The following is a 25,633-nucleotide window of genomic DNA, read 5'->3' on the forward strand; positions in this document are numbered from 1 at the left end:
ACCATTGGCAATTTGATTTTTCAAAGTCATAGATACGTTGTACACTTGAAAGGAGGACATTGCCTCATAGGCAGATGTTTCCAGAAAGGTAAATGAAAGTAGATAGAATTACTGATATATTTAAATGGACTTGATTTTAAGCTGCAGATTTAAATATTCTCTTCATAATAAGTGGTGTGTGTGTGTGCACTAGATAATTTCTCTGGCTCTTTCACTCTATATGATTCTGCAACAAATGTTGAATTCTGACATTCCATGCATTTCTATGTAAATGTTCAGCAAAACTTTGTGAGTGATATGGATATTAGAATCTGAGGAAGCATCCGTTTAGAGAACCATTTTTTTGGATGGTGAGTAGGTCTAGGGTCAATTCAATTTGGAACCATAAATATGAGCAAGGAGCAGAGCTGCTCACACTGTAACTATAAAAAGAGTCATTAATTTAGTTCTATATCTTCATGGGGCTTCAGAACAATTCAAATGTAGATTTCCAACCACCCCAGGTGTAAATTACATCAGGTATTTTTAGTCTTGTTCTATTTGCAATCGCCAGGATAAACATAAATATTCCCTACATTTTTGTTCTTTTGGAATGGTTGGTTACTCTGTTGTTACCACTTCTCTACCAGACAGTTGTGTGTGCATCGGTACTCACGGTGGCCGTGAATGGGCTGTTCATCCTCCCTAGTCCCCTCTAGGATAGGAGGGCTTGTCTTGGAATTTCCCTGCCTCCACTTTTATACCCATTTCTGTTTTCAGTCCTCTATTCCTTTCCCTTCCCTCCTACTTCCAGTCCTCCCTAGTGTTTGTCTACTGCCCTTTAGCTTATACCAGTCACATAACACTTCATAACCCTTCTTCTCTTGCCCCATCAAAGCTCACAGAACGGAGTTCCAGTCCTTCAGAGTCTTATTCTCAGTAAGATAACAGAACACATCTAATCCACTTACGAAAGTAGTCTACTTATCTCTGAACATTTTGATAAGGGACATATATTAAACATTCAGGAATGGGGGTGGGGAGTATGGGTTAAGCAGTGGTAGAGATCGTTTTGGATGGGGAAACCTTTAAATTTTTCTTACATCAGACCAAGCAGGCAAAGCCTAAATATTGGGCAGGTACCATTCCTGCCCTTCTTTTCAAGGAAGGCTTGAGAAGGAACTCTGGGATATCACCAGGGTTGGTGGGATCTCTTCATTTATCAAAAGAAGCATCATCTAAATGAGTCCAGGTTGGATTAGGTAAGGAATAAAATTAAAAAGGAGGTATGTCCTTGATATCAGCCAAATTCATAGCCTGCAGCAGACGTTTGTGGTTAGCTGAGTCACACTGCCTTGGGATTAGCCAGCTCTACTTTCTGTTTCAACAATAAAAAGTCTTGCAACACTGTTGGCATGTGAGACAGAGGTATCCAGAAAGCCTTGGCATCTTTTCCAGCAGCATAACGGGTCTTAGGGAAGAGACTTGTGAGAGCATGGTCCATGCACTCCACCACCAGGGAGAGGTCCACGTTCACAAAGGATACAGTGCCCCTCAGCTTGTCCATACCTGTAAAAAGAGAACAAGTGTGTTTACTCTTTGGTGAAAGGGGAAAAGGAGTTTGTAGAGGTGAGGGTACAAAGGGGAAGATGAGTTAGTGGGAATTTTGAATTTGCCATTATAATTGAGGCCCATTGTCATGGGTTTCTATCTATTTATCAGAAAATAATGCAGCAATGCCTTCTCTAGACCAGCAGTTCTCAACCTGTGGGTCGTGACCCCTTTGGGGTCGAACAACCCTTTCACAGGGGTTGCCTAAGATCATCGGAAAACACATATGTAATTACATATTGTTTTTGTGATTAATCACTATGCTTTAATTATGTTCAATTTGTAACAATGAAAATACATCCTGCATATCAGATATTTACATTAGGATTCATAACAGTAGCAAAATTACAGTTATGAGGTAGCAACGAAAACAATTTTATGTTTGGGGGTCACCTCAACATGAGGAACTGTATTTTTTTTTTTAAATATATTTTATTGATTTTTTACAGAGAGGAAGGGAGAGAGATAGATAGTTAGAAACATCGATGAGAGAGAAACATCGGTCAGCCGCCTCCTGCACATCTCCCACTGGGGATGTGCCCGCAACCCAGGTACATGCCCTTGACCGGAATCGAACCCGGGACCCTTCAGTCCGCAGGCCGACGCTCCATCCACTGAGCCAAACCAGTTTCGGGGAGGAACTGTATTAAAGGGTCGCGGCATTAGGAAGGTTGAGAGCCACTGCTCTAGACCATTGGCTCTCAAAATTGAGTGGGTAGCAGAATTTCCTGGAGGGCTTGTTAAGGCCCAGATTGGTGGGTCCCACCTTCAGCAGGTGTAAGGTGGGGCCCAAGAATTTGCATTTCTATCAAGTTTCCAGGTGATGCTGATGGCACTGGTCCAGAGACCAAACTTGGAGAGGCACTACTTTAAAGCAACAAGGGAAACAACATCATAAAGTATATGAGGCTCCTGAGCCCAGGGAGTTATGGGTTTGATTTTGGGTTTGTTTTGAGGGAGTACCATGTTTACAGGAAATGTGGGAATGCATGTGCATTTAAGCGTGTGTGTGCGTGCACTCATGTGTCATGTGCCTCTGTAATCCAATGAATAAATAGAGAATCATCACTCCAAAGCCCTGACTCAGGAAGCTGAAGAGATCCTCCTTCTCAGGTAAGTGAAGTGTTTGAATAATGAGCTAAGACACTTTTGAAGATGCTGGTGTGTCATCAGGGATTGGTAATGACTTGGAACATTCCTCCTGTGCTCTTTTTGTTGTTGTTGTTAATCCTCACCCAAGGATATTTTTCCATTGTTTTATAGAAAGAGTGGAAGGTATGGGGAGAGGAGAGAGGGGAACATCGATGTGAGAGAGACACATGGATTGGTTGCCTCCCACATGCAACCTGGGCCAGGGATCAAGCCTTCAACTGACTGGAATCAAACCCAGGATCCTTTAGTCTGTGTGTTGATGCTCTATCCATTGAGCCAAACCAGCTAGGGCCTCCTGTGCTCTTAAAACATACCTGAGGTCCTGGCTGGTTTGGCTTAGTGGATAGAGCATCGGCCGAGGGACCGAAGGGTCCCAGGTTTAATTCTGGTCAAGGGCACATGATCAGGTTGCGGGTTCGGTCATCAGTGGGGCCTGCAGGAGGCAGCCGATAGATGATTCTCTCTCATCATTGATGTACCTCTCTCCCTCTCTCTTCCTTTCTGGAATAATAAAAATATTTTAAAAGAAAAAAACATACCTGAGTTGTGTCTTCTCAAAAGAAAATTAGTATTTTAAATCTTTCTTTCAACTTCAGGCCCTAGTAGCCACAAGTTGATCAAAGAGTCTAAATGAGGTTACCTAATAAGCCTTAGTGGCTATTTTAAACTCCTATTACTCCAGGCTGGGAAACGAAGAAAGGTGAGCTTAAGTTTGTGGTCTACTTTGGAAAAGTGAGTCTGGCTGATCTCCAAATCCTGACTTGGAAAACTCTAAAAAGAACAACCAGTGTAACATTGGGTTCAAAGCCACATGGTACTCCTGAGACAGGACATTTGAACCAGGGGCTAGTGCAAACATAATTTTGAGATGGAAGTTGGTGATATACTCATAGGCATTTATAAAGTATCAATGATAGTATCAAATGGAGAGAACGCTTTTAAAAGAGCGTTTTGTTTCTGAATCTACTTAGAACCTTCAGAGTTGGTGAGTGAGGAATAGTATTTAACGGCAGAGGTTTTCAATCTATAGTGACATGTCAGCACTGGGAGGTTTGTCAGACCAGAAGTTATAGTTGATATTTAGGGTGTCCCCCAGTGATGTATATATTTATATTAACAGCTGATAATTCACTTAACTTTCACTCCTTTTCAGGTTTAACTGACTTGAAATAATGGGTGAAGTCAGACTAAACTTTGAACAAAGAAAATTTATCCTAAAGTGCTGCTAGACTTTTTTTTGGGGGGAGGGATACATAAATGATAAAGTTTATGGTACAAAACTGTCAAAGAACCAAGGCAACAGTCGAAGAATTAAGGGCACATAAATACTGAACAAAATGATTCTTGATGTTTGTCATTTCATTGCTTTGAGTTATCAGTGATGGCTGGATCAGAACGATCATTAGTTTGAAAACAGAAATTGACAAAAAAATTATTCATTTCTGCAGATTATTTTAAATTTTGAAAATGAACTGTATGTTAATAAACACTGACTTTATAATAATTAAAAGTGCATATTCATTTTTTGGGGACCCCCTATATATGTGTATATGTTTGCATCTGTGTGTGCGTGTGTGTATGTGTGTATGGATAGTGGGTGGGGTGGTTGAGGGAGTCAGTCATTCTAAAAACCTCCCTGGGTGGATCTACTTTGGTCTTTGCTCCACCTTGTGAACTACTGACCTTGAACCTTACCACAGTTGGCTATTTTACCAAGCCCATTGAGGAAGAGGCTGGATTACAGCTTGGAGGAATAGAGTGACACAAAGTTAGATGGGGCAGGGCCAGGAAGTTTGAGGTAGAGGCGCAACCCTGATACAGGAACTTCAACCAGCTCTTTAATGCCTGTTGACATTATAGTGTGGTGCAAAGTCAGGCTACCTGTGTTCAAATCTAGTACTTCCACTTATAACTCTGCAACTTTGGGCAACTTACTTCTCTGTTTCTATAAAATTAAGGTGGTATCTATTTCATACGGTTTATTTGGGCATTTTATTTACTTTTTATTTAAACATTTTAAATGAAAGTTCATGTAAAGTTCTTATAGTGGGGACAAGTACACATTATTATTTCTCCATCCCTGACTCAGTCTCTGGACTTAGTTACTTCTTCTATCTCCACTCCCCGTGCATTCCTGCTCCAGAAAGTTTTTACCCAAATAATTCCTTCTTGTACTTTGGGCTTATTCAAACCTGACCTGTCCCATAAAGATTTCTCAGCCAGTATTTTTTTTTTTTGGTCTGAATTCCTTGGGCAATTAGAGACCACACCATATAGCACCCTTCTGGACTATAGGGTTATGTCTAAGAAGTAAAGGATTGATTTTCTTTATGCTGTACAGTCTCATTGTTTTACAGTCTCTCTTGGTTACTTTTTGTTTTCAACTAGATTATAAGCTAGTTAAGGGTCAGAGTCTAAGTCTTTATATTTTGGGACCTCCATAAATCCTGGAACAATGTTAAGTGATTGATTGGTAGAGGAGTTTGGGTAGAGGTGAAGACCAGGAGAAGTTGTATTGCCTTGGGTAGGACATTTCACCTTCCCAAGCTTCTGTTTACTATTCCTATAGTGTTGTGTGTGTTTTTGAGGGGTAAATGATACACATAATTTATAAAGTGCTCAGTATAGAACTTGGCACTTAGTAAATGCTCAGAGGAGCAAGAGATGACACTGGAATTAGTAGGAATACCTGATTCATATTTAAGATCCCTATTACTATGGAACCTCATTTTTTTATATATGTTTGAGTCTCCTGCATACTGCCTATGACAATGAATCCCAGAGGACCCTGGGTCCATCCCCAAAACTCACATTTTTCAATGTAGTCTTCTCCGTATTGGTGTTTGATATCTGGAGACAGGTCCTTCCAAATGGCAAATTTCTTCTCAGCAGCCTTTACTGGATCTGATAATTCTGTTTTGAATAATCCAGGTTCGATGCAACAGACATGCACACCAAAAACTTTCATGTCCCGTCTGAGTAAAAAACAAACAAACCATTGATGATGTTCAGTGGAGGTTCATTTGGAAAATGCTCGTGACATTTTCTTGTGAAACTTTTCACGGGATCAGAGAATCGGGTGCATTGGACAGGAGCATCTTGTTCTGCCCTCTCAGTTTGCGGATCTGAAGGTCAGGGTGGTGAAGTGAGGGCTGGTTTAGTGACAGAACAGGACAGGGACCTGGGTAGACCCACCCCGAGCCCAGTGTTCCCCCTGAGCCTACTCTCATTGAATTGACAAACATTTGGGCTGAGGACAGGTTTCTTTTCAGTACATAGCATACTTTATGGTGAAATTGACCGATGACTGGTCTGGCTGGACAAGTTTACCTCCATTCTAGGAACGTCAGGAGACGGCAGCATGAATGAGGATATGCTGAGGGACACAATGTGACTTGACTAACCTGTTCCCGAGGTCACTCAGCAAGCTCTTTCATCATCTCACTGCAGAAAACCCAAACCTATGCATTTACCAGGCAACAGGGTTTTGGCGAAATCATGGTCCCCGTTTCTTTAAAGCAATCCAGTTATGTGAATAATTATTTCCTATATTTAATTTATATTTCTATCAGGAGTATATAAGGAAGTAATTATTCATTTTACAGAAGACTCTACCAACCATAAGACTTACTAAGAACTTTACCAGTAACTTTAAATTAGGATTTAATTGATCTTACATTTTGCTTTCTAGCAACACACCTATTGTTTAGTTTGAAGTATATTTTGCAAAAATGCAAATTAGCTTGATTTCGAAATAGTTTAAGGGTATGTTGCTTGCATTGAAATGAAAAAGATTGTTTTTCAACCTGATTGTATTTTTCTCGCCTATCTTCTGATCTCCTGTGGGTTTGGAAAGTGTCAGTGCTAAAGGGGTATATGGGAAGACTTTCCTCTCCATCTACTCATGAAAATAACATCCTCCAGGGACAAATGGCTTTAAGTCATCCAACTAACCTTACCAGGTGAGTAAAACCAGTATGAAACTAGTATGTTGCTGGGAAATTACAGCTTTAAAGAGCCCCAACCCTTTCCCAATAGGACAGCTGCCCCCAAATCCTCCTGGAGCTGCCACTGGACTGTGGCCTGCATGCACAACACCATTTCCAACACTTGTTCCATGACTTAGAAACTTGTGAACACTCTCTACTGATTAATTTCAGGCATAGCACAGCTGCGTTTGCAATCCCACAAACCCTTCCGTTGAAATATCTTTTTAAAATTAAGTATGTCACTAAGTGTACTAACATTTTATTATGATACTGTTGCTGAGAGAGTGGAACCAATGGGCAACCAAGCAGACTGATGGAGGTTCTCCATGACCTTACTACTCAAAGTGTAATCTCTCAACCAGGAGCAGCACTTGGGTGCTTGTTATAACTGCAGAAACCCAGGACCCACCCCCACACCCACTGAATCAGAACCTGCACTTGAAAAAGATCAAGGCGATTCATATGCACATTAACACTGAAGAAGCATTGTTCTGACATTGTCTTATGTGTTTATTTCCTGAAAGAATCAAACCTGGCAACCTGACCAAATCGCAAAATGGAGTTGCTCTGTCTCTATTAATCTCTGTAGAATAATCTAACCTTTTATTAGTAAGCTACACCTAGATCCATGGTGTAGATCATAACTCTAACATGTACCTGCAACTAGTTAAATAAATAAATAAATGGTTGAATTGAAGAAAAGACTGTATGTAATTTCATCTTTTCTCTTGCCTATCATAGCACACTCAACTGGATACTTCCCATTTGCTCCACTGTCTCCTCCACCCCTGTGTCTGCTCTCAGATGATGAAAGAGCTGGGAGGCCTGCCTGTATTAACTATATTTTAGCTTCTGTTTGGTTCAGTCAATTGGGAGCAACAGAGGAAGAGCAGAGGAAGCAGTGGGAAGAGGTTGGACAAGTTATTACTCCTGTGATGTTGACACTGGTTAATTTTATCCCTCAACTGAAGGTGACTGCCTCTATGTATACAGGTTCTAGAAACTGCCCTTTCTTCTCCCTTCAGTCTTGTGGGTAGAGATGCCCCGGCTGTCATTAATTCCCTGGACATTACACTACCCTTTGGGATTTCACTACATGACTCTGATGCTTGCCAATAGTCCTTTAAGTAAACTCTGTTCCATTTGCCCAGTTTTAATGTCCTCCCTTTCCTACCAGAAACTTGATTGATACAACCTCTTGCAATTTAGGGGCTTTGAACTGAAAGTGACAGTTTCTGGTTCCAAGTAAGATAGATTACTTCCCCTGTCTCTCCCACTGAATGTAGCTACAAAACCTGGACAGAATGCATGGAGCAGCTATTTAAGAACTCTAAAATGCAGATGTTAGTAGGCGAGGGAGGGAAGAAGACCATGTTTTGAAGTACCACTGAACCACTAGAAAAATACAATAACTAAAATAAAATATTTATCTGTTGGGCTCGATAGCAGAAAGAAAATGAAGGAAAGTCAGTGCACTTAAAGATAGATCATTAGAAATATCTCAACAGCAGAGAGAAAAACAATGGAAAAAGTGAAAAGAACCTTAGGGATCTGTGGGACAACCCAAAAGTTCTAACGTTTGTGTTATAGAGACTCAGAAGGAGAAGAAAGACTGGATTACAAAAAAAAGTTTGAAAAAATTAATAGCTGAAAACTCCCCAAATCTGGCAAAATACATAAACCTACGGATTCAAGAAGCCCTGTAAACCTCACACATGCTTGGGGGCACAGAGTTGGGCATTTATTTGTTAAACTGGTACTTTGTTTTGAGCTCAGGGATTCTCTGAAAGCACACAGCAAAATGATGTGATAAGCCAACCGTGTCAAACTCGTGGCCTGCAACAAATATTTTTGTGGCCCAGCCAATATAGCGTATGTAAGAAACTTTTTAATAAAAATTTTGTAACTTAATTTTTACAATATCCTACATAATTATTAATAATGAACGACAACATTCGCTAATGACTGACTTCTGTAATCACGTTGCATTCACTTCCCTTATGCGCTTTACACGCAGGTGCACCATTTCTCTCCACTAATACCAGCAGCGAATATTCTAGCAGCTGATTGCCACGTCTTTAGTCTTGAACTGACTTGTTTGGTGTGAGCAACAGGAAATGTTTCGCTTTCAGAGAACAAGAAAATTAGATTTATTTGCATTATGCTTATTAATTTGTGCAGTTATTCAGTGTCTGGTAAGTTAATGTTCAAGAAAAAAATATTAATTTTTATTAAAATGTTCTATTGTTTTATGTTAACGATTGCTCATTTATTTCAGCCCTTTGTATTCAGCATGTCTCTATTGAAAAAAACCTATGGTGTTTTTTGTTTTTTTGCATCGCACATAAACTTAAATCTTGTTTACTTGGCCGGGGTTAGCCTTTGAGTTTGACATGCTTGTGATAAGCTATATATTGGGAATAATTTAAAGCACTAAATAGAATGTCTGGTACATAATCAACATTCAAGAAATGTTAGCTGCTATTATTTCTTAATACATTTGCTTTACCTTAAGCTGTCATTGAAGGCTTCTACTGCGTATTTGGATGGTGTATAGCCTCCTCCACCAAATGCGAGACGACCCCCAATGCTGGAGACATTGATAACCCTCCCTCGAGCTTTTTTGACCAAGGGAAGCATATTTAAGGTCACGTCGATGAGTCCGAACAGATTTACTTCTACGGGTTCTCTGTAGTCCTTCACTGTCAGCCAGTCGGTTGGAGCCAGCACGCCGAGAACACCAGCATTATTGATCAGCCCCCAGAGACCTAGAACAGAGAGGAAGGAAAGGAGACGTGGTAGAAGCATCCTTAATGGAAATACAGCCTCTGCTTTTCACAATGGTGCCATTTCCTCCTCTGGTCATACTCTTGCTTTGAAATACTCTACAGTTTTGGGAAGTGACAGCAGGAAGCGTGGGAGGCTGAATTGAAATAGTTGAACTTCTGTTACTGGAAGCCAGTATTACAGTTATTCTATTTTTTGGTTCTGAATGTCAAATGGTGCTACTCAGTGAGACTTTTTGTTTTTTAATCTCAGATATAGAGTAAATTGGTCTATTTTTCTACCTTTCTAGATGGCAAGGCCAGAGCATATTGATAAACTGTTTATATGGATGAAGAGCAGCATCCATCTATGTCACCTTTATTTTTTGGCAAAAAATCCCATCATTCACTTGGCTTATTTACATTGGGAAACATTTAATATGTGCAAAGGTGTTTGGAATTCAAGCTTTAAAAATTATGTGGAGTCTATCAAACCATTGTTTTTGAGGAATAGACTCTTAACTATATGATGAAGATGTGATAGAGAAAAACATTTGTGGTGTTTTTTTTTCCATTTGTGGGCTCATTAAATATCTTCATCCATGAGACTATTTCAAACTTCATTCAAGCCAGTAAAAGTCCTCAAGTTTAGAATGCTGCCACCTTAGCAGAATGAGGCCCAAGGGCTCACTACTCTACCATGACTATCAAAGACACCTTTACTGAAATCTGAGGCCATTTTCTACATTGGCCAATTTGCAGTGAGAAGCAGATTTCAGGTATCCAGATGACAGTTTGGGAATTGTTCCCGTATTCTCCTGTAGATTTTAACCCCAAGTTCCTTTGCTGTGTATGTGGCTAGAGTAGCACTTCACTGGAGAAGACCAGGAAAAGTTAAACGCCCACCTCAGTTCTACCTTCACCAGTGGGACTTAAGACTGAGGATAACTTGAGCTGTGTTTCTCCTGTACGCCCAGGGACAATTCAGGGGCTATCCTAAGATTTCTCCAATCTTCTCCAGTGTATAGTGGGCATTTATGTGACATTTTCTTCAAAGGCCACTTACTATCCAAGCACATTTTACTAGCTTTAGTTACTTCGCAACACCCCTTCCATTCTTCCCAGCCCCACGTCATTCACCTTTTTCCCCAACGTGGTCTTTCACCCACTGGGCAGTCCTCTTGACATTCTCTGGGTCAGTCACGTCCAGAAGCACAGTGTGAAGCCTCTCGGAGGTTTCTGCCTTTAATGCTGTTGATCCCACGTCGGTCAGACAGGCAGCAATCACGCGAAATCCTTTTTTATCGAAAGTCCTGGCCGCCAAGTTCCCAAAGCCCGAGTCACAGCCAGTAATGAAAATGTACTTCTCAGGGATGTCTGCAATCGTTGGTTGTCTTTTACCAGCATACTTCCATAGAAAACCACAAAGGACTAGGAGGGCTAACACCCATAAGAACATTGTTTTCCTGTATCCACAAGATCACTTCTTTCTTGAACAATAAAATAAGATGTTGTCCTGAGTGTACAAAATTAGAAAGAAAATTCAAATTAGGACCATCAAAGCATCAGACCCAGGATTGATGAACTTGAGGTATTGTAAGACATTTGAGTGGATAAATAGTTTTCAAAACAACTCCTTTGCTTAGGAAGATGGCCATTTAAGTGCTAAACCACTTCTCTAAAGTGACAAAAAAATTAACCCAGTAATAGTAAAAAAAGTAAGCGGGAGAAAGAGAAAGAGAGAGAGAGAACTCTGAGACCCTTACAACTCAGTGCAGACAGTGTTGAAGTGCAAGGCCACCAGTGAGTTCATTGAGAGAAGGTGAGATGAATAGGAAGAGATTGAAAGACAGATGATGGCCAAGGGCACAGGATCCTAAACCACAATCAGTAATCCTCATTCTGACCTCTCTGGATTCCAGCTTCCTGTGAGAAAAAAAATCACATGTACAGAGGACAAAGTAGAGCCAATTCATACTTTAAAATTGTGAGGCTTTGACTGTAGATGCGGGAGATTGACCTGGAAAACTAATTTTGTCAGGACTGGAGACAACCTCGGGCCTAAAATCAAACAGGCAGAGAGAACCCTGGGCATAAATCACTTAAAATTTTTTTTTAAAGAAAATTTTATTATTTCATGAACACTTACTGCAGCAATTTAGAATTCTCACAATTATTTTTAGATTAAGAATAAATGTCAAAGAAACAGTACTATAGGAATTTTATAGTCTTTTTTAAAAAATATATATTTTAATGATTTTTTACAGAGAGGAAGGGATAGAGATAGAGAGTTAGAAACATTGATCAGCTGCCTCTTGCACATCCCCCACTGGGGATGCGCCCGCAACCCAGGTACATGCCCCTGACCGGAATCGAACCTGGGACCCTTCAGTCCGCAGGCCGACGCTCTATCCACTGAGCCAAACCGGTCTCGGCAGGAATTTTATAGTCTTGACCATTTAAATGTATATGCCACCTTGAAAGGTCCACTAAATATTGTACAGGGTTTGACTACCTATAATAATAAAAGCGTAATATGCTAATTAGACCAAACAGCCTAACAACCTTCCGGGCGACCTTCAGGATGAAGCCGGGGCTGTGAGGGCCAAGACCCTTGCACGAGTTTCATGCATTGGGCCTCTAGTAAAATAATAGTTGTGGATGAATGAGGCATTATATCATTGAAAACAAGTATAATATTAATTTGGAAGTGTAATATCAAAACTATGACAGGAAAAGATTTCAGACTATCTTAGAATCTAAAATTCCATATATAATACAGTGTTATTCACAAAGACAGCCAACCCTATTACTTGTACTGTGGGTAATGATGTCTGGGGAAGAGCAAGCCATCTGGTAGGAGGAAATGAATAAGAGCTGTAGGGCTTTGCCTACTTGCCTCAGGTCTGTGCATCAAGGCAGTCCCGGCCTCCTACCTCACAGCTATAAGGCAGCCCAAAGGAAGATTATCAGGTCCCACCCCACATGGGAGCAGCCCATGGCCTGTATTGGCTTTCTCTGCTTATGGAAGGAAGAGAGGCCACAGAGAACATCCCATGTGAGAAAGACCTTATTCCTTCCCCCATGGAGCCTCAGAAAGTTTCCTTACTTTGCCGTAGGTCCACACACACCTTTACCCTTGACCCGGAAACACCCTTAGAATCAAGAGAGGCCTTAAGTACCTCATTGAGGACAATGGATAGATAGGCCCTGAGTTCAAGTTCAGTCTTTATGGATGCTTCTGGAATCATGGCTGCTCATAGACACTGTGTTCAAAAAGTACTGGCAAGGCCAAGAAATTTTATAAATTTTGTTTGGGCTTTTTAATATATATAATGATTTTCTGGCTTTTCCTTTGAGTCATTTTTTAAAATTGCTCTGTTTTTTCAGCTTGTAAAAGTGACTTGTGCTCATGCTAAAAATATTTAGCAAATGCAGAAAAAAAAGAGAAAGTAATGATTATCACATTTGACTCTTAATATTTTGTGGGGTTTTTTCTAGTTTTTTTCCTTTGTATATAAATATTCCCCACATAATAAGGATTTTAAACACACACACAGAGATAAAATTAAAATACACTCATGTGCACACATACAGACAATTTTATTTCTATTGCTTAATAAGGAACAGATCATTTCAGATGAAAAATGACTCAATGTAATATAACTTCTTCACTTCTCAAGGAAATTTTAGGTTCTTCTTTCAGAAATTTTAGGTTCTTCTTTCATTCCCCCCCCCCCCCCCCCCACAAAAGATCTATAGCTAAAGAAAAAAAGGATAAAAAAACTGTCAATTGATAAAAATTATTCAGAGGTAAATATTAAAATATGGTAGGTTTGGTCCTAGCTGGTTTGGCTCAGTGGATAGAGCATCGGCCTGTGGATTGAAGGGTCCCAGGTTTGATTCCAGTCAAGGGCACGTACCTTGGTTGTAGTGTGTATGGGAGCCAACCAACCAATGTGTCTCTCACATGGATATTTCTCTCTGTCTCTCCCCTTCCCCTTCACTCTCTCTAAAAAATAAATGGAAAAATCTCCTCGGGTGAGGATTAACCTACAACAAAAAGGTAGGTTTGGGCAAACTAGTTGATTCTTGTGGTATGGCTGTGATTATTTCTAAAGCAGTCAAGTTTTTAGACTACACTGACTTAATAATTTGGTGTAGTTTCTCCAAATCTTCTCTGTGTAGGAGTTACTGATTTGTTGCAAATCACTGTCCACGTAGCAGGATTTCCCCTTCTCTAATATATAAATACATTAAAATGTATAATTTGGGGGTGGGGGTGTAACTAACTTTTATAAAATTACTTATGTAGACATTTTAAGGAAATTTTTTATTTATAAATTCAACTAGTGTAGTGTTTTGCTTAAGTCTGGTCTTGGTAAACAGTTATCGAATAACTAAATACAGTATCGAATGTATTGCCTGAATGGAATCTGTAGGCTTCCTTGCAATTCAAATCCCATGGAAATTATTTGAAAAAGGCAAATGCTCACACAGGTAAATGTGTCCTGAAGCAGAGAGTGAGACTTTCTGTGTTGTCCTGTTTTGCCAGAGAAAAGCATAAGGGGAGTAACAATAAAGCAATGGCTCACCTTTCTGAAGCCTTCTACACTGCACGTTTACTTTTAACTCATTTGATCCTCTCAACAACATTGTGAGTTAGACAGGGCACATTATTTGCCTCATTTTACAGAAGAACTAATATTCCAACTAATAAATGTAAAAGGAATGAAGGAATTAGAAAACCACCAATTTTTTCAGGCAAGAATGTTCAATGGATGCTAAAACTAGTGGGTGAAATTCTGATGAGAAAAAAATAATTATAGAATTTCAAAGAATCTCCCCATAAGATGCATACTAACTTAAAAAAAAGAGCAATAGTAATTTCACAGTGGAGAAATCCAACAGACAAGCACCTGAATCAACTTACATGTAAAAGTGCAGTGTAGAAGGTTTCACAAAGGTAAGCCGTTGTTTTACTGTTACTCCCTTTATGCTTGCCCCTGGCAAAACATGACAACACAGAGTCTCCACTCTCTGCTCTAGGAGACATTAAACCCCATGAGCATTTGCCTTTTTTAAATAATTTCCATGGGATTTGAATTGCAATGAAGCCTACAGATTCCATTCAGGAAATACAGTCAATATTGATTTATTCAAAGATTATTTATCAAGGCCACACTTAAGCAAAATATACACTAGTTGAATTTATAAATATAAAATTTCCTTAAAATCTCTACATATGAAATAAAAATTAATACTACTGGTTATGGGACAAACCAAGGTCATGTGCCTCTTGGTATGGCACACTCTTCAGAACCCTCAAAGTCAGGAAGGCAAAGAAAGATAGGAATACAGCTGTATCAGTCTGAGTGTGATCATAAAATGAGAGTCACTATAAGAATTATAGAAACAAGGAGTGTAGTATGGGAATCAGGGATTACATGATTATAGTGGTTGTGGGGGAGTGAAGGCTTGGAAGGATGAAGCTGAGAGATCAGGAACAGTTACTAGTGATGTTAGCCTGAAGCCCTGGAGCAGTGGTTGGCAAACTGCGGCCCCTTGAGTGTGGCTCTTCCACAAAATACCACGTGTGGGCGCGCACGTACAGTGCGATTGAAACTTCGTGGCCACACTCAAGGGGTCAAAGAGCCGCATGTGGCTTGCGAGCCGCAGTTTGCCGACCACTGCCCTGGAGCATGGAGAAGCTGCAGCTTGTAGTGAAGTTGAGAAACGGCTACCACCGTGACCATGATGCAAGAGCTCATAAAGCGGTCTGCAAAGCCTCCGTGTCTTATCACAGCGACTTCTCAAGAGCATGGTTTCCACTTCACTTCCTTTATTCTGATCTCAAATAGTGAACTTTGTATTAGTATTTTTTTTTTTTAAAGAAAGACTTAGAACTGTTCCAGATTCTACACTGGGAAAGATGCAGAGCACACCTATGCATAACCGGAAGCTAATCATGCACAGACCTATCTTTCAGTTCTACTTAATACATGGTCTGTACTCTTCAAAAACATCAAAGTCATGAAGGAAAAGGAAGACTGAGGACTGTTCCAGATAAATGAAGACTAAAGAGATGTGATAACCCAATACAACATGAGATCCTGGACCAGAAAATCTTTTTTCTTTCACCTAAAAAAACATTTCACTAGGTCAACTAGTGAAATTTGAGTGAGATCTGTAGGTCTGATAAATAATATTGCATTAATATTAGTTTTCCAATTTTGAAGATTTACTATGATTATTTTGAAAGTGTCCTGCTTTTTAGGAAATACACACTGAAATATCTGAAGATTAAATAGCACTGTGTCTTCAACTTACACTCAAGTAATTTAGAAAATAATAAGAATATGTACACAAATAAACATATAAAAACACATATATACGTACATAAAGAAAGAATGAGAATAAAACTGTGATTAGCCGAAACCGGTTTGGCTCAGTGGATAGAGCGTCGGCCTGCGGACTGAAGGGTCCCAGGTTCGATTCCGGTCAAGGGCATGTACCTGGGTTGCGGGCACATCCCCAGTAGGAGATGTGCAGGAGGCAGCTAATTGATGTTTCTCTCTCATCGATGTTTCTAACTCTCTATCTCTCTCCCTTCCTCTCTGTAAAAAATTAATAAAAATATATATAAAAAAATAAAATAAAACTGTGATTAAATGCTAATATTTAGAAAATCTAGGTAGAACTTTTCCATAAGTTCTAAATTATTTCAAAATAAAAGGTTGAAAATTTGGCAAGGGAAAATAAAACATTTTTCTAAGAAAAGACTTCATTGGATTGTTTTGTGTCTCATGCACGAAATAGGTAAGAACTCCAGGACTTCAGTATCTAGTGAATTTGTGCACCAAGTTTTCTGCCTTCTACTTTCTGGTAAGTTCACCTCCACACTTTCTGAAGAAAAACAAAAACCCAAGCCAAAGCAGTCATCCTATCCCCTCCCCTCCCCTCCCCTCCTCTTCCCTCCCCTCCCCTCCCCTCCTCTTCCCTCCCCTCCCCTCCCCTCCTCTTCCTTCCCCTCCCTTTCCCTCCCCTCCCTTCCCGTCCACTCCCCTTCCCTTTCCCTTGCTTTCTCTTCTCTTCTCTTCTCTTCTCTTCTCTTCTCTTCTCTTCTCTTCTCTTCTCATCCTTTCCATCTCCCTCTCAGCCTACTCCTTACCTAGCCAAACCCCATTTTTATCTAGTAACAAGAAAACAGAGAGGAGCATTTTAGTTGTTAAAGATGGGCTCATATTAAATTATGTTGTCAGGTCCTGGTCAGGTAGCTCAGTTGGTTATAATGTTGTTCCAATGTTCCAAGGTTGCAGGTTTAATCCCCAGTTAGAGTACATACAAAAAGAAACCAATCCTATCCAATAAAAGAGTAATATGCAAATTAACCATCACTCTGACACAAAGATGGTGGTGCCCATAGCCACAAGATGGCAGCGCCTAGTCCTCTCAGCCCTGCTGGAGTCCTCCAGTCCTGGGGAGCAGCCGCTGAGAGCAGGGCCTGCTTGGCCGTCACCAGCAGCAACCTGGGAGCGGCCAAGCGGGCCCCGCAGACAGCAGAGAACCACGGGGAGTGGGCCTAAGCCGTCAGTAGGACATCACCTGAGGGCTCCCAGATTGGTGAGGGTGCAGGTCAGGCTGAGGAACCCCTGTGCCCCTGCTCCCCCCCGTGCACGAATTTCATGCACTGGACCTCTAGTGAATACATGAATGAGTGGAAAAACAAGTTGATCTCTCTCTCTCTCTCTCTCTCTCTCTCAAATCAATCAATAAGAAAAAGGAAAAAAAATTGTGTTGTCTTTATGAGGTTCACCTCTGGGCTCGGTCATTTCAGATGCTAGTGTCCCAGCCTGCAGCCTGCATCCTGCATCCAAGGGACTGCCAACCTGACCTAGAGTTTTGCAAAGCCTATCCTTAACTCAAATATTATTGTTAAAAAATACTGGTTCTTCCTCAGGCCCTAAGGTTCACATTCCTCTAGGTCAGTGGTCAGCAAGCTCATTAGTCAACAGAGCCAAATATCAAGAGTACAACGATTGAAATTTCTTTTGAGAGCCAAATTTTTTAAGCTTAAACTATATAGGTAGGTACATTGTTATTAACTTAGTTAGGGTACTCCTAAGGCTTAGGAAGAGCCACACTCAAGGGGCCAAAGAGCTGCATGTGGCTCTCGAGCCGCAGTTTGCCGACCACAGCTCTAGGTCATTGGACCAAGTCAGCCAAAAACCAACTTTGACCTCTAATAGTATTTTAGCCATGATGCCACCTCTGAGCAGCAGCCCTCAGTCAGAGTCATTGGGAACATGACCTGTACACAGAAGTTGATTGACGGCCCATTGGTTCATTGACCACTGAGAAGTAAATGAGTAACAGTGACTAACAGGGCTGCCTCAGCCATACCCTGCCCCTGTGGTCACCTCCACATGGCTCCCTAATCCCAGCAATTCTGAGACTCAGGACACTGACCTTAGTTGCTTGGGTTGCTTGCTTATTTTTCTATCTTCCAATTTATCTCACAGAAAACTGCTTAGTAGAGGTACAAACCTCTTGGTTCAAGGGAATAAGCACCTCGGTTTATAAACTAGTTCGCTTAGCACCTAGTGGCTGTGAGCCTAGGTACTGGGCAAGTTTGGGAACAAAGAGAAAGCAGATCTGCAGCCCCCAGGCCGCAGTGCCTGAGGACAGGTGCAGCACTAAATGTGCCTCCTCAGATGAACTGGCCATGGAGATTTTTCTTAAGCCACAATGAACACTAGCCACTTCACTAGTAAAAATTTGGCAACAAGGACTGACACCACCCATGCACAAGCGCACACACACATATAGACACACCCGCACACACTAGAGCAGGTGAGGAGCCCAGGCCTCAGAATCTCGCTAGCAGAAGTCCAGTCCCAGTTGCTCTATCATCAGAAGGTCTTTGGGCAAATTATCATTTCTTAGACTCTACTTTCCTATCTGTAAAATAGAGATAATAGCTACCTTGGAGCATACCTGGCAAAATAAGATGACTAAATGCCTGCTATGCAGGAAGACCTTTATGGTGATGTCAGGATCAGTGGCTCTCACTGATCCTGCTCTATGTTGCTCACATCTAGGCACAGGTTTCTCAATTTCAGCAGGTTGGATATTTTGGCCTGGAAATTACTTGTCCTGTATATTGCAGGATGTTTAGCAGCACCTTCAGCCTCTACCCATTCGATGCCAGTAGCCCCCTCTCCCTAGTTGTGACAACCCAAAATATCTCCAGACATTGCCATGTGCCCTGGGGGTCAAAATCACCCCAGGTTGAGAACCACTGGTCTAGAGCTTCCTCACCTTGGGGGTCCAGAGCTTCACAGCATCCAGAACTGCTTTTCTGGAAACTCAGTCATTAATTCCTTGGTAATGCCGTGTTGATGAGAGATTACTTTTTAATGGCCTTACAGAAAAGTTTTGTTACTTATAAATGGTACTCATATCCTGCTGCTGCTGTAAGTATTAATTTCTAGGATTAAAATAAAAGCCTTTTTGCCATCAGGAGGACAGGAAGCAGTGAACAAAACTGAATTAGCACAGGACGCTATTTTTGAATTTAGAAATTACTAAATTAGTACTCACTGCATTTGTGAGGCCTACATTCTGGCTGAAGCTTTTGAGTTTGGGCCACTATAGACTCCTCTGGGGGTGCCCTGCAGATGGGAGGCCTGTTGACTCTACAGAGTTCAGAATATGCTCCTAGAAAACCACCCCATGGTCCTCGGGCTTTACAGGTGACCGCATCAGATAGGAATGGCTATAATTTATTGAAAGCTTACCGTGTTCTAGGCCCTCTGCTAAGATCTGTAAATATTTATCTCGTGTAAACCTTATAATAAAATGATCTCTCTTTTATAGATGAGGAAACAAATTCAGAAAAGCAGGTTAATTGGCTTAAGATACAGTTGTAGTCTGTTTCTGGAACTGATCTCTAGGCCATTCTACTCCACCGTCATGCTTTCATCCTCTGCTCTGCTGCCCCCTGGATTCCCAGCTCTGGAAGTCTGGCTGTGTGTACACTTTTCTACATGGCCAGTGCCTTTTGTGATACTTGGCATTAACTAAATACATGCTGTGGAAGGAAAGAGAGGATAAAAAGAAAGAAGTTTCCACTCTAACTCCAGAATTGGATTGGTGATAACTGGATTAATCTTTGAGCCCTCTCAGTTACCAGGAATAAATAATAATAATAATAATCATCATCATCACACTTCCAATTAGATAACTTCAAAAATTTTTGAAAAGTGTTCAAGTAATATTTATATCATTTAATTGTCAAACTAGCTCTGTGAGCCAAATAGGATAGGTATCATAGGTAAGTTTATTTGCCAGAGAATGGCTAGAACTAAAGCTTCCATCTCTGAACTAAACTGTAAAATGAGAAGGAAGAACTACAAAGAGATGGACACATTATCAGTCAACAGGAAGAATGAAGATACTTTATCAAAATTCTCTACCATGTCACAAAGGTGCCAAAGGAACAGAGAAAGGAGAAGTAATTTTCTCTTTCATTTGCCATGCAAAGTGCTTAAAGAGTAGCCACCAGACTGCAGCTATAGGAAAATGTTGCAACTTGATTGCTGTCCATGCTCACTTCTGCTTCTTCTAACTTTCTCTTTCTGGCTTTCTTTTCCTAGTAGAAAATCTAAAATAAGATCCTTTGATTTCACTTCCTTTATTCATCTTCCTCTGCCCTTTAAAAATAAATCACACACACACACACACACACACACACACACACACAAATGGAAAATAATGTCTCGATGGCATTATGAAGTATACTTTTTATATGAAACATTGAGTTCTTTCTACATCACTTGATTTTATTTCCACATAGGTCCACAGAGGACTTTGTTTGAGAAAGCAGTACTAAAACTGTCAACACTGATAGGAATCTGTACCATCTTTATTTACCTTTAATTTATTGTAACCGTGGCCTAACTTGAATCAACAATTAAGTTATTTATCTACATTCAATAGAGAGCATTTAGCAATTGCTTTCTAAAATACTCTATTTTTGAGGTTTTCTAGCACAGGCTTTCTTAATACTGACAGTGGTCTAGACATGTCAGTCTCTTGAACATTTAAATATTGTAAATTTGGTTAACTTACCCTGGAATTCATTTTTGTTTTTCCCTTTTCAATGAAATAAGAAATTCTGTGTTTTTTAAAACCCAAGTAACCTTTCACAGATTTCTGATGTATTTGGGCCAAAAAAAACCACATTTGGGCCAAATGACACAAGCTAAATGACTAATGAATTATGTTTCTATGGGGAAAAATATGTTTAAGTTAGGCACCAGAAAGCTCAATAAAAATTTAAGATGGAGCCCTGGCCAGTTTGGCTCTGTGGATAGAGCGTCGGCCTGTGGACTGGAAGGTCCCAGGTTTGATTCCAGTCAAGGGCATATGCCTGGGTTGTGGGCTCGATCCCCAGTAGGGGGAGTGCAGGAGGCAGCCCATCAATGGTTCTTTCTCATCATTGATGTTTCTATCTCTCATTCCCCTCCCTTCCTCTCTGAAATCAATAAAAATAAAAATACACATTTTAAAAAAAATTTAAGATGGAGCCAAGGGGTTCTACACGGAATATGCTTACATTAAGCAACAAATGCTCTTTTGAGGATCTGATTAAAATAACAGTAATAGTGATTATGATGCTACTTATATGGAGTTGATCCCTCACTCAATGGGATGAAGAAGCTCCTGCACCCAGTACATTTCCCTTGCATCCTGCTTCCTGCAGCAGAGAGAGGCCTGCGGTACTCTGAGTGCCCTTTGTGTAGGGGTGGGGGCGGGGGGCCAGCGAGGGGTGGAAAAGTAGTTCTTCCTCTGCAGACTCATTCAGCCTCCGCACAGAGGCGTGCCAGCTGCGTTTCTTTTTGCCTCCTCTCAAAACTCTTAACTTATATTCACCATAGCACCCATAAATATTAATTAATTATTCCCTGTCCCTCCTAGGCTTATTACTTTGTCAGTATGCCCCCTGACAGTACTGGCAGGTTAAGAATTATTGTCAAAGCCACGGTTCCTTTATTTATGGTCACCAAATTAAAATTGCTAACTGGAAGAGATTATATATTGTATCTTATTATACATGATAGTTACAAGGCTTCAAAGAAAGCTTAGAATGTAGGGAGAATGCTATAGAGAGATGCAGAAAGTGTGTTCAAATATTCAATATATTTCTTTCAATCATAGTTATCTTTCAGCAGAAGAAAAGATCTGAGTTTTTAAAGATGGTATCTTAAGAAAATGGAATTTGTTGTGAGAGTTTTAAGACCAATTTCCATTTTCCCCATTTGAAATGTATGTAATAATAATTTTTTCTTACATTTAAACATTGAGGTTTGTTCTAAAAATTGGGCACAGCTTTCAAATCTCAAAAATACAATGCAAAGATGATATAACATTTCAATTTCATTTTATGCAGCAATTAGCCAAGGATATTTTTAGAGCACCTAATATATGCCAAAGGATACTAAGATAACCATAGTCTTTATCCTTGAACAAATAGTTATAGCAGGACATTTCAGAGCCATTTGTACAACCCCAAACTGAGTTTTAATTTCAATGTGTTTTATTTAAACTCTTTCCGCAACTGCTAAAATCAGCCCGTGGAGAGAAAGCATCACAGCACCGCTTGAATCATACAGCCTTAAACAAGGGCTGCCAGGATTAAATAGCAACAAAACCACTAACCCAACTTCCTCCTTTAAAAAGTCGAATGAAAACATCAACCACTGCATCCTGTAAAAATGGAGAGTAAAACCTGAAGCAGGTTTACTGCTGTCAGCCCGTGATCCAGGAGCCCCATGTGCGCTGGGAGGAATCTCCCTGTCCGGCTGACCCAGTAGGCACTTGCACCAGTTTGGTGTGTGTGCGCACATTCGTCTACAACTCTACATGGACGCCTGAAAACACTGGTGAAGCAGATAGATACACATCAGCCCTGCAGCTGGGAGCAAATGTGTTGTTCCAGTAAGAAACTCAACTAAGATTCCTATTGTTTTGGAGCCCCTCCTCACTGCAGTTTCACAGACAGTACTGAATAGTCCCTGAGAAAATAACTAGACATCAATTTAATTGTAACTGTAGGGAGCTAAAGAACATTCAAAGAGAGACTGCGGAGCTCAAGGCTAGGTCCCAGGTGACACTCAGATCACTTCTATTGTGAGGTGGACCCAGTACTGACTCCCAACATTTTAATTTTTTTCTTTTTATAGCAACAGTAACCACAACATGAAAGACAAAGGCTAAGCCACAACATCGAAGACAGTTTGCAGATTGACATGAGCAGTGAAGGAATAAATGACCAAGCTGAGCCATCTGTTACCTTTTTAAAGACGACCTGGGAGTGGAAGCTGCTGTGGACTTGCTGGGCTGATTGCGATCTGTCGTCTGTGCTGGGGAAGGAGGAGTTGTGTCACTCTGGCCGGGCTGATCCTCTGGAAGTGGAGGTGCTCTGAGAACCTACATGTGTAAGGAAGTGTCAGGCTCCCTCCTCACTCTGTGAGTCACCCTTGTTGTGACACTTGATGACTAAGTCTTCTATCGATGAAGTAAACCATGAAGCTGTGGGTCATGTGTTTCCAAAAGACATTTTAAAAATGCAGTATTTTTAGCAAATTAACTTTAGCAACTTTCAGAAGGGACTTAAAAATGACCAATAACTTTCCTTTAACTGTGAGGACAATTTTTTGGCCAAATTAGGGAGCTGAAATACTATATCATTGAAGCATTTTATAAACTGCCTGGCACCAGGCTTGAGTTGTGATTATTGTTCATGAGCTCTAGGTTGTTTGTTGCTTGTCTTTCTTTCTTTCTGTTACTGTGCCTTTACTGATTTAGTACTCTTTCAGTCCTAGGAGAGTTGGTAGGGGAAATGAGTCTCTGATTATTTATTTATTTATTACCACTTTTATTAAAACTATTGGTGAGCAAGGAGACCAAAACAATTTATTTTTTAAATATATTTTATTGATTTTTTACAGAGAGGAAGGGAGAAAGATAGAGAGTCAGAAACATCAATCAGCCGCTTCCTACACATCTCCTACTGGGGATGTGCCCGCAACCAAGGTACATGCCCTTGACTGGAATCGAACCTGGGACCTTTCAGTCCGCAGGCCAACGCTCTATCCACTGAGCCAAAATGGTTTCAGTGAGACCAAAACAATTTAATGAAACAAGGCTTTGGATTTATTTTGAGTCTTACTTTAATGAGTGTTTTAAAGTATGACAAGAAGATCTTCCTGAAGTGGTCACGGGAACTGAGATCACTGAGAATAGGAAAGGACTCCCTGTCCCTCCCCAGAGGTGATCTGTTTCAGAGTGTATTATAATTGACCAGGCATATCCTGAAAAGTATTGAGGTTACAGGTGATGAGGGGGAAGTTATGCTGCTAATATGTGCCACCCCTCCAGGCTTGCACCTCCCCCTTAGGCACGCAGGCTGATAGATGGGTATAAACTCCACTGAAACTGTTTAGTTTCAGTTTCCTAATATACCAGTTTATGGTTATACATCTCAGATTCCCCAGGCTTCTTCTGTGTTCCTTCTTTTAAAAATGCAGTTTATTAAGATTTAGTTGGGGTGAGTGGATGAATTAATATATCTGTCTAGGTTAACTCTAGACATTGCTATTATCCTATAAATTAAGTGGGGGATCTTTTTTTTTCTCCAAAAGAATTTTATTTCCTCAGGTAAAGATTAGGGTACCAAACATGTGCCAAATATACTTTTCCCCTTTAACATCCCATAAGTCAGAGTAAGACTTAAAGAGAAAACCTTTTAGAGAAATAATACATTGACTTCAATCCACATGAGGAAAGATATAAATGATTAATATTGGACCCTTCTTGTGAGCAAGTTATTGTCACTGAGAGGTGGAGAGAGTTGCAGGCATCTGGGTAGCCATGAAGTAGAGAAGGGCGAAGGACAAAGAAAAGGCTACTTAAGTTTTGCTGATTCAATACTCTAGTCTAGTGTAGGTCTGTTTTAAAAATATCCCAATATGGACAAAAAAGGGGCCACATACTAAACGTGACAAACTCAGGAGAGGCCAGCATGGTGGGCCTTACACACTCAGAGACTGAAGTACCCACATAGGATGGTCTGAACATAAACATTCCTAACTAAAAGCAGGTCGTGGTGTGTAGTCACGTCCTAGGCCTGTTGCTTCCTTAACAAAGGTCAATCTTTATCTTGAGTGAGCCTGTCTATTGTCCTTTTGCATCTAAGATAGGGATAGGAAACTTCCGGCCTGCTGGCCCTATGAGGTCAGAGAAATCATTAATGTCTGGCCCTGCCAAGGTATTAGGGGTAAGTTAATTAAATGTTTGAACAAATACAGCAGGCTAAATTTTTAAGTTGATAATTTTGTATGGCATTCAAATGATGTCATAAATATCCAAATGGTCCCTGGCAGAAAAAAGGTTCCCAACCCATGATCTAAGATAACATACATTTGAAATATCAGAGTAATCTTTTCTAGACCCCCTCAGGGCACAACCTCTCTACCCGAGCACCAGATCCCAGGAATCCTCATTGTTATTTTGTTCCCAGAATAACAACTCTACTAGTATATGCTGTAAATGATAATTATTAATATTACCCTGTAACCCCCAAGGTAAAAGAAACCTGTGTCACGCTAGCCAGCCGGTTTGACTCATTGGATAGAGTATCCCCTCCCCCCACCTTAGACGGAAGGGTTTCGGGTTCCATTCTGGTCAAGGGCATGTACCACCGTTGCAGATTCAATCCCTGCTTCAGTCAGGCAGGTGCAGGAGGCAACCAATTGATGTGTCTCTCTCACATCAATGTTTCTCTCTCTGTCTCCCCCTCCCCTCCATTCTCTCTAAAAATCAATGGAAAAAGAAACTCGGGTAAGGATTAACAACAACAACAAAAAAGAACTGTATGTCTCTCCATCTTATTTTTTATCCAATCCCAGAGATATCTCCTGATTTGATCCCTCCTGCCCCCTTAATCTACCACCAATGGCTTTCATGCAACCCTTCTTTGATTCTAACAGATAAAATAAGCTGCAAAACTGCCATTTTCTCAATTTGTTGAGATTTTGCCTCCTGGCATTTGTTGTCAGTTTGGCTCAAAAA

The 25,633-nt window shown here is 40.5% G+C and overlaps 1 protein-coding gene across 1 annotated transcript; it reads right to left on the reverse strand.

The window, feature by feature from the left end:
* Nucleotides 1–976: 976 nt before the first annotated feature.
* Nucleotides 977–23,013, reverse strand: DHRS9 (dehydrogenase/reductase 9). Its single transcript, XM_070422802.1, has 5 exons — nt 22,854–23,013; nt 10,637–11,012; nt 9,241–9,499; nt 5,554–5,717; nt 977–1,548 (listed from the first exon to the last, which is right to left on the reverse strand). Exons 2-5 carry the CDS (start codon nt 10,953–10,955, stop codon nt 1,325–1,327), a joined length of 966 nt encoding a protein of 321 aa, XP_070278903.1. The 5' UTR covers nt 10,956–11,012; nt 22,854–23,013; the 3' UTR covers nt 977–1,324.
* Between the last annotated feature and the right edge of the window lie 2,620 nt (nt 23,014–25,633).

This window comes from Myotis yumanensis, unplaced genomic scaffold, assembly GCF_028538775.1.
Source record: "Myotis yumanensis isolate MYYU_CA2020_CCGP unplaced genomic scaffold, mMyoYum1.0.hap1 SCAF_8, whole genome shotgun sequence".
Classification (NCBI taxonomy): Eukaryota; Metazoa; Chordata; class Mammalia; order Chiroptera; family Vespertilionidae; genus Myotis; species Myotis yumanensis.

Coding starts and splice junctions, on each gene's coding strand:
- DHRS9 (XM_070422802.1), bottom strand. CDS start 10,955: ATGTTCTTATGGGTGTTAGCCCTCCTAGTCCTTTGTGGTTTTCTATGG. Junction 5,718..9,240: donor GCCTTCAATGACAGCTTAAG/GTAAAGCAAATG, acceptor TTTTTTACTCAG/ACGGGACATGAAAGTTTTTG. Junction 1,549..5,553: donor AGAAGACTACATTGAAAAAT/GTGAGTTTTGGG, acceptor CTCTTTTTACAG/GTATGGACAAGCTGAGGGGC.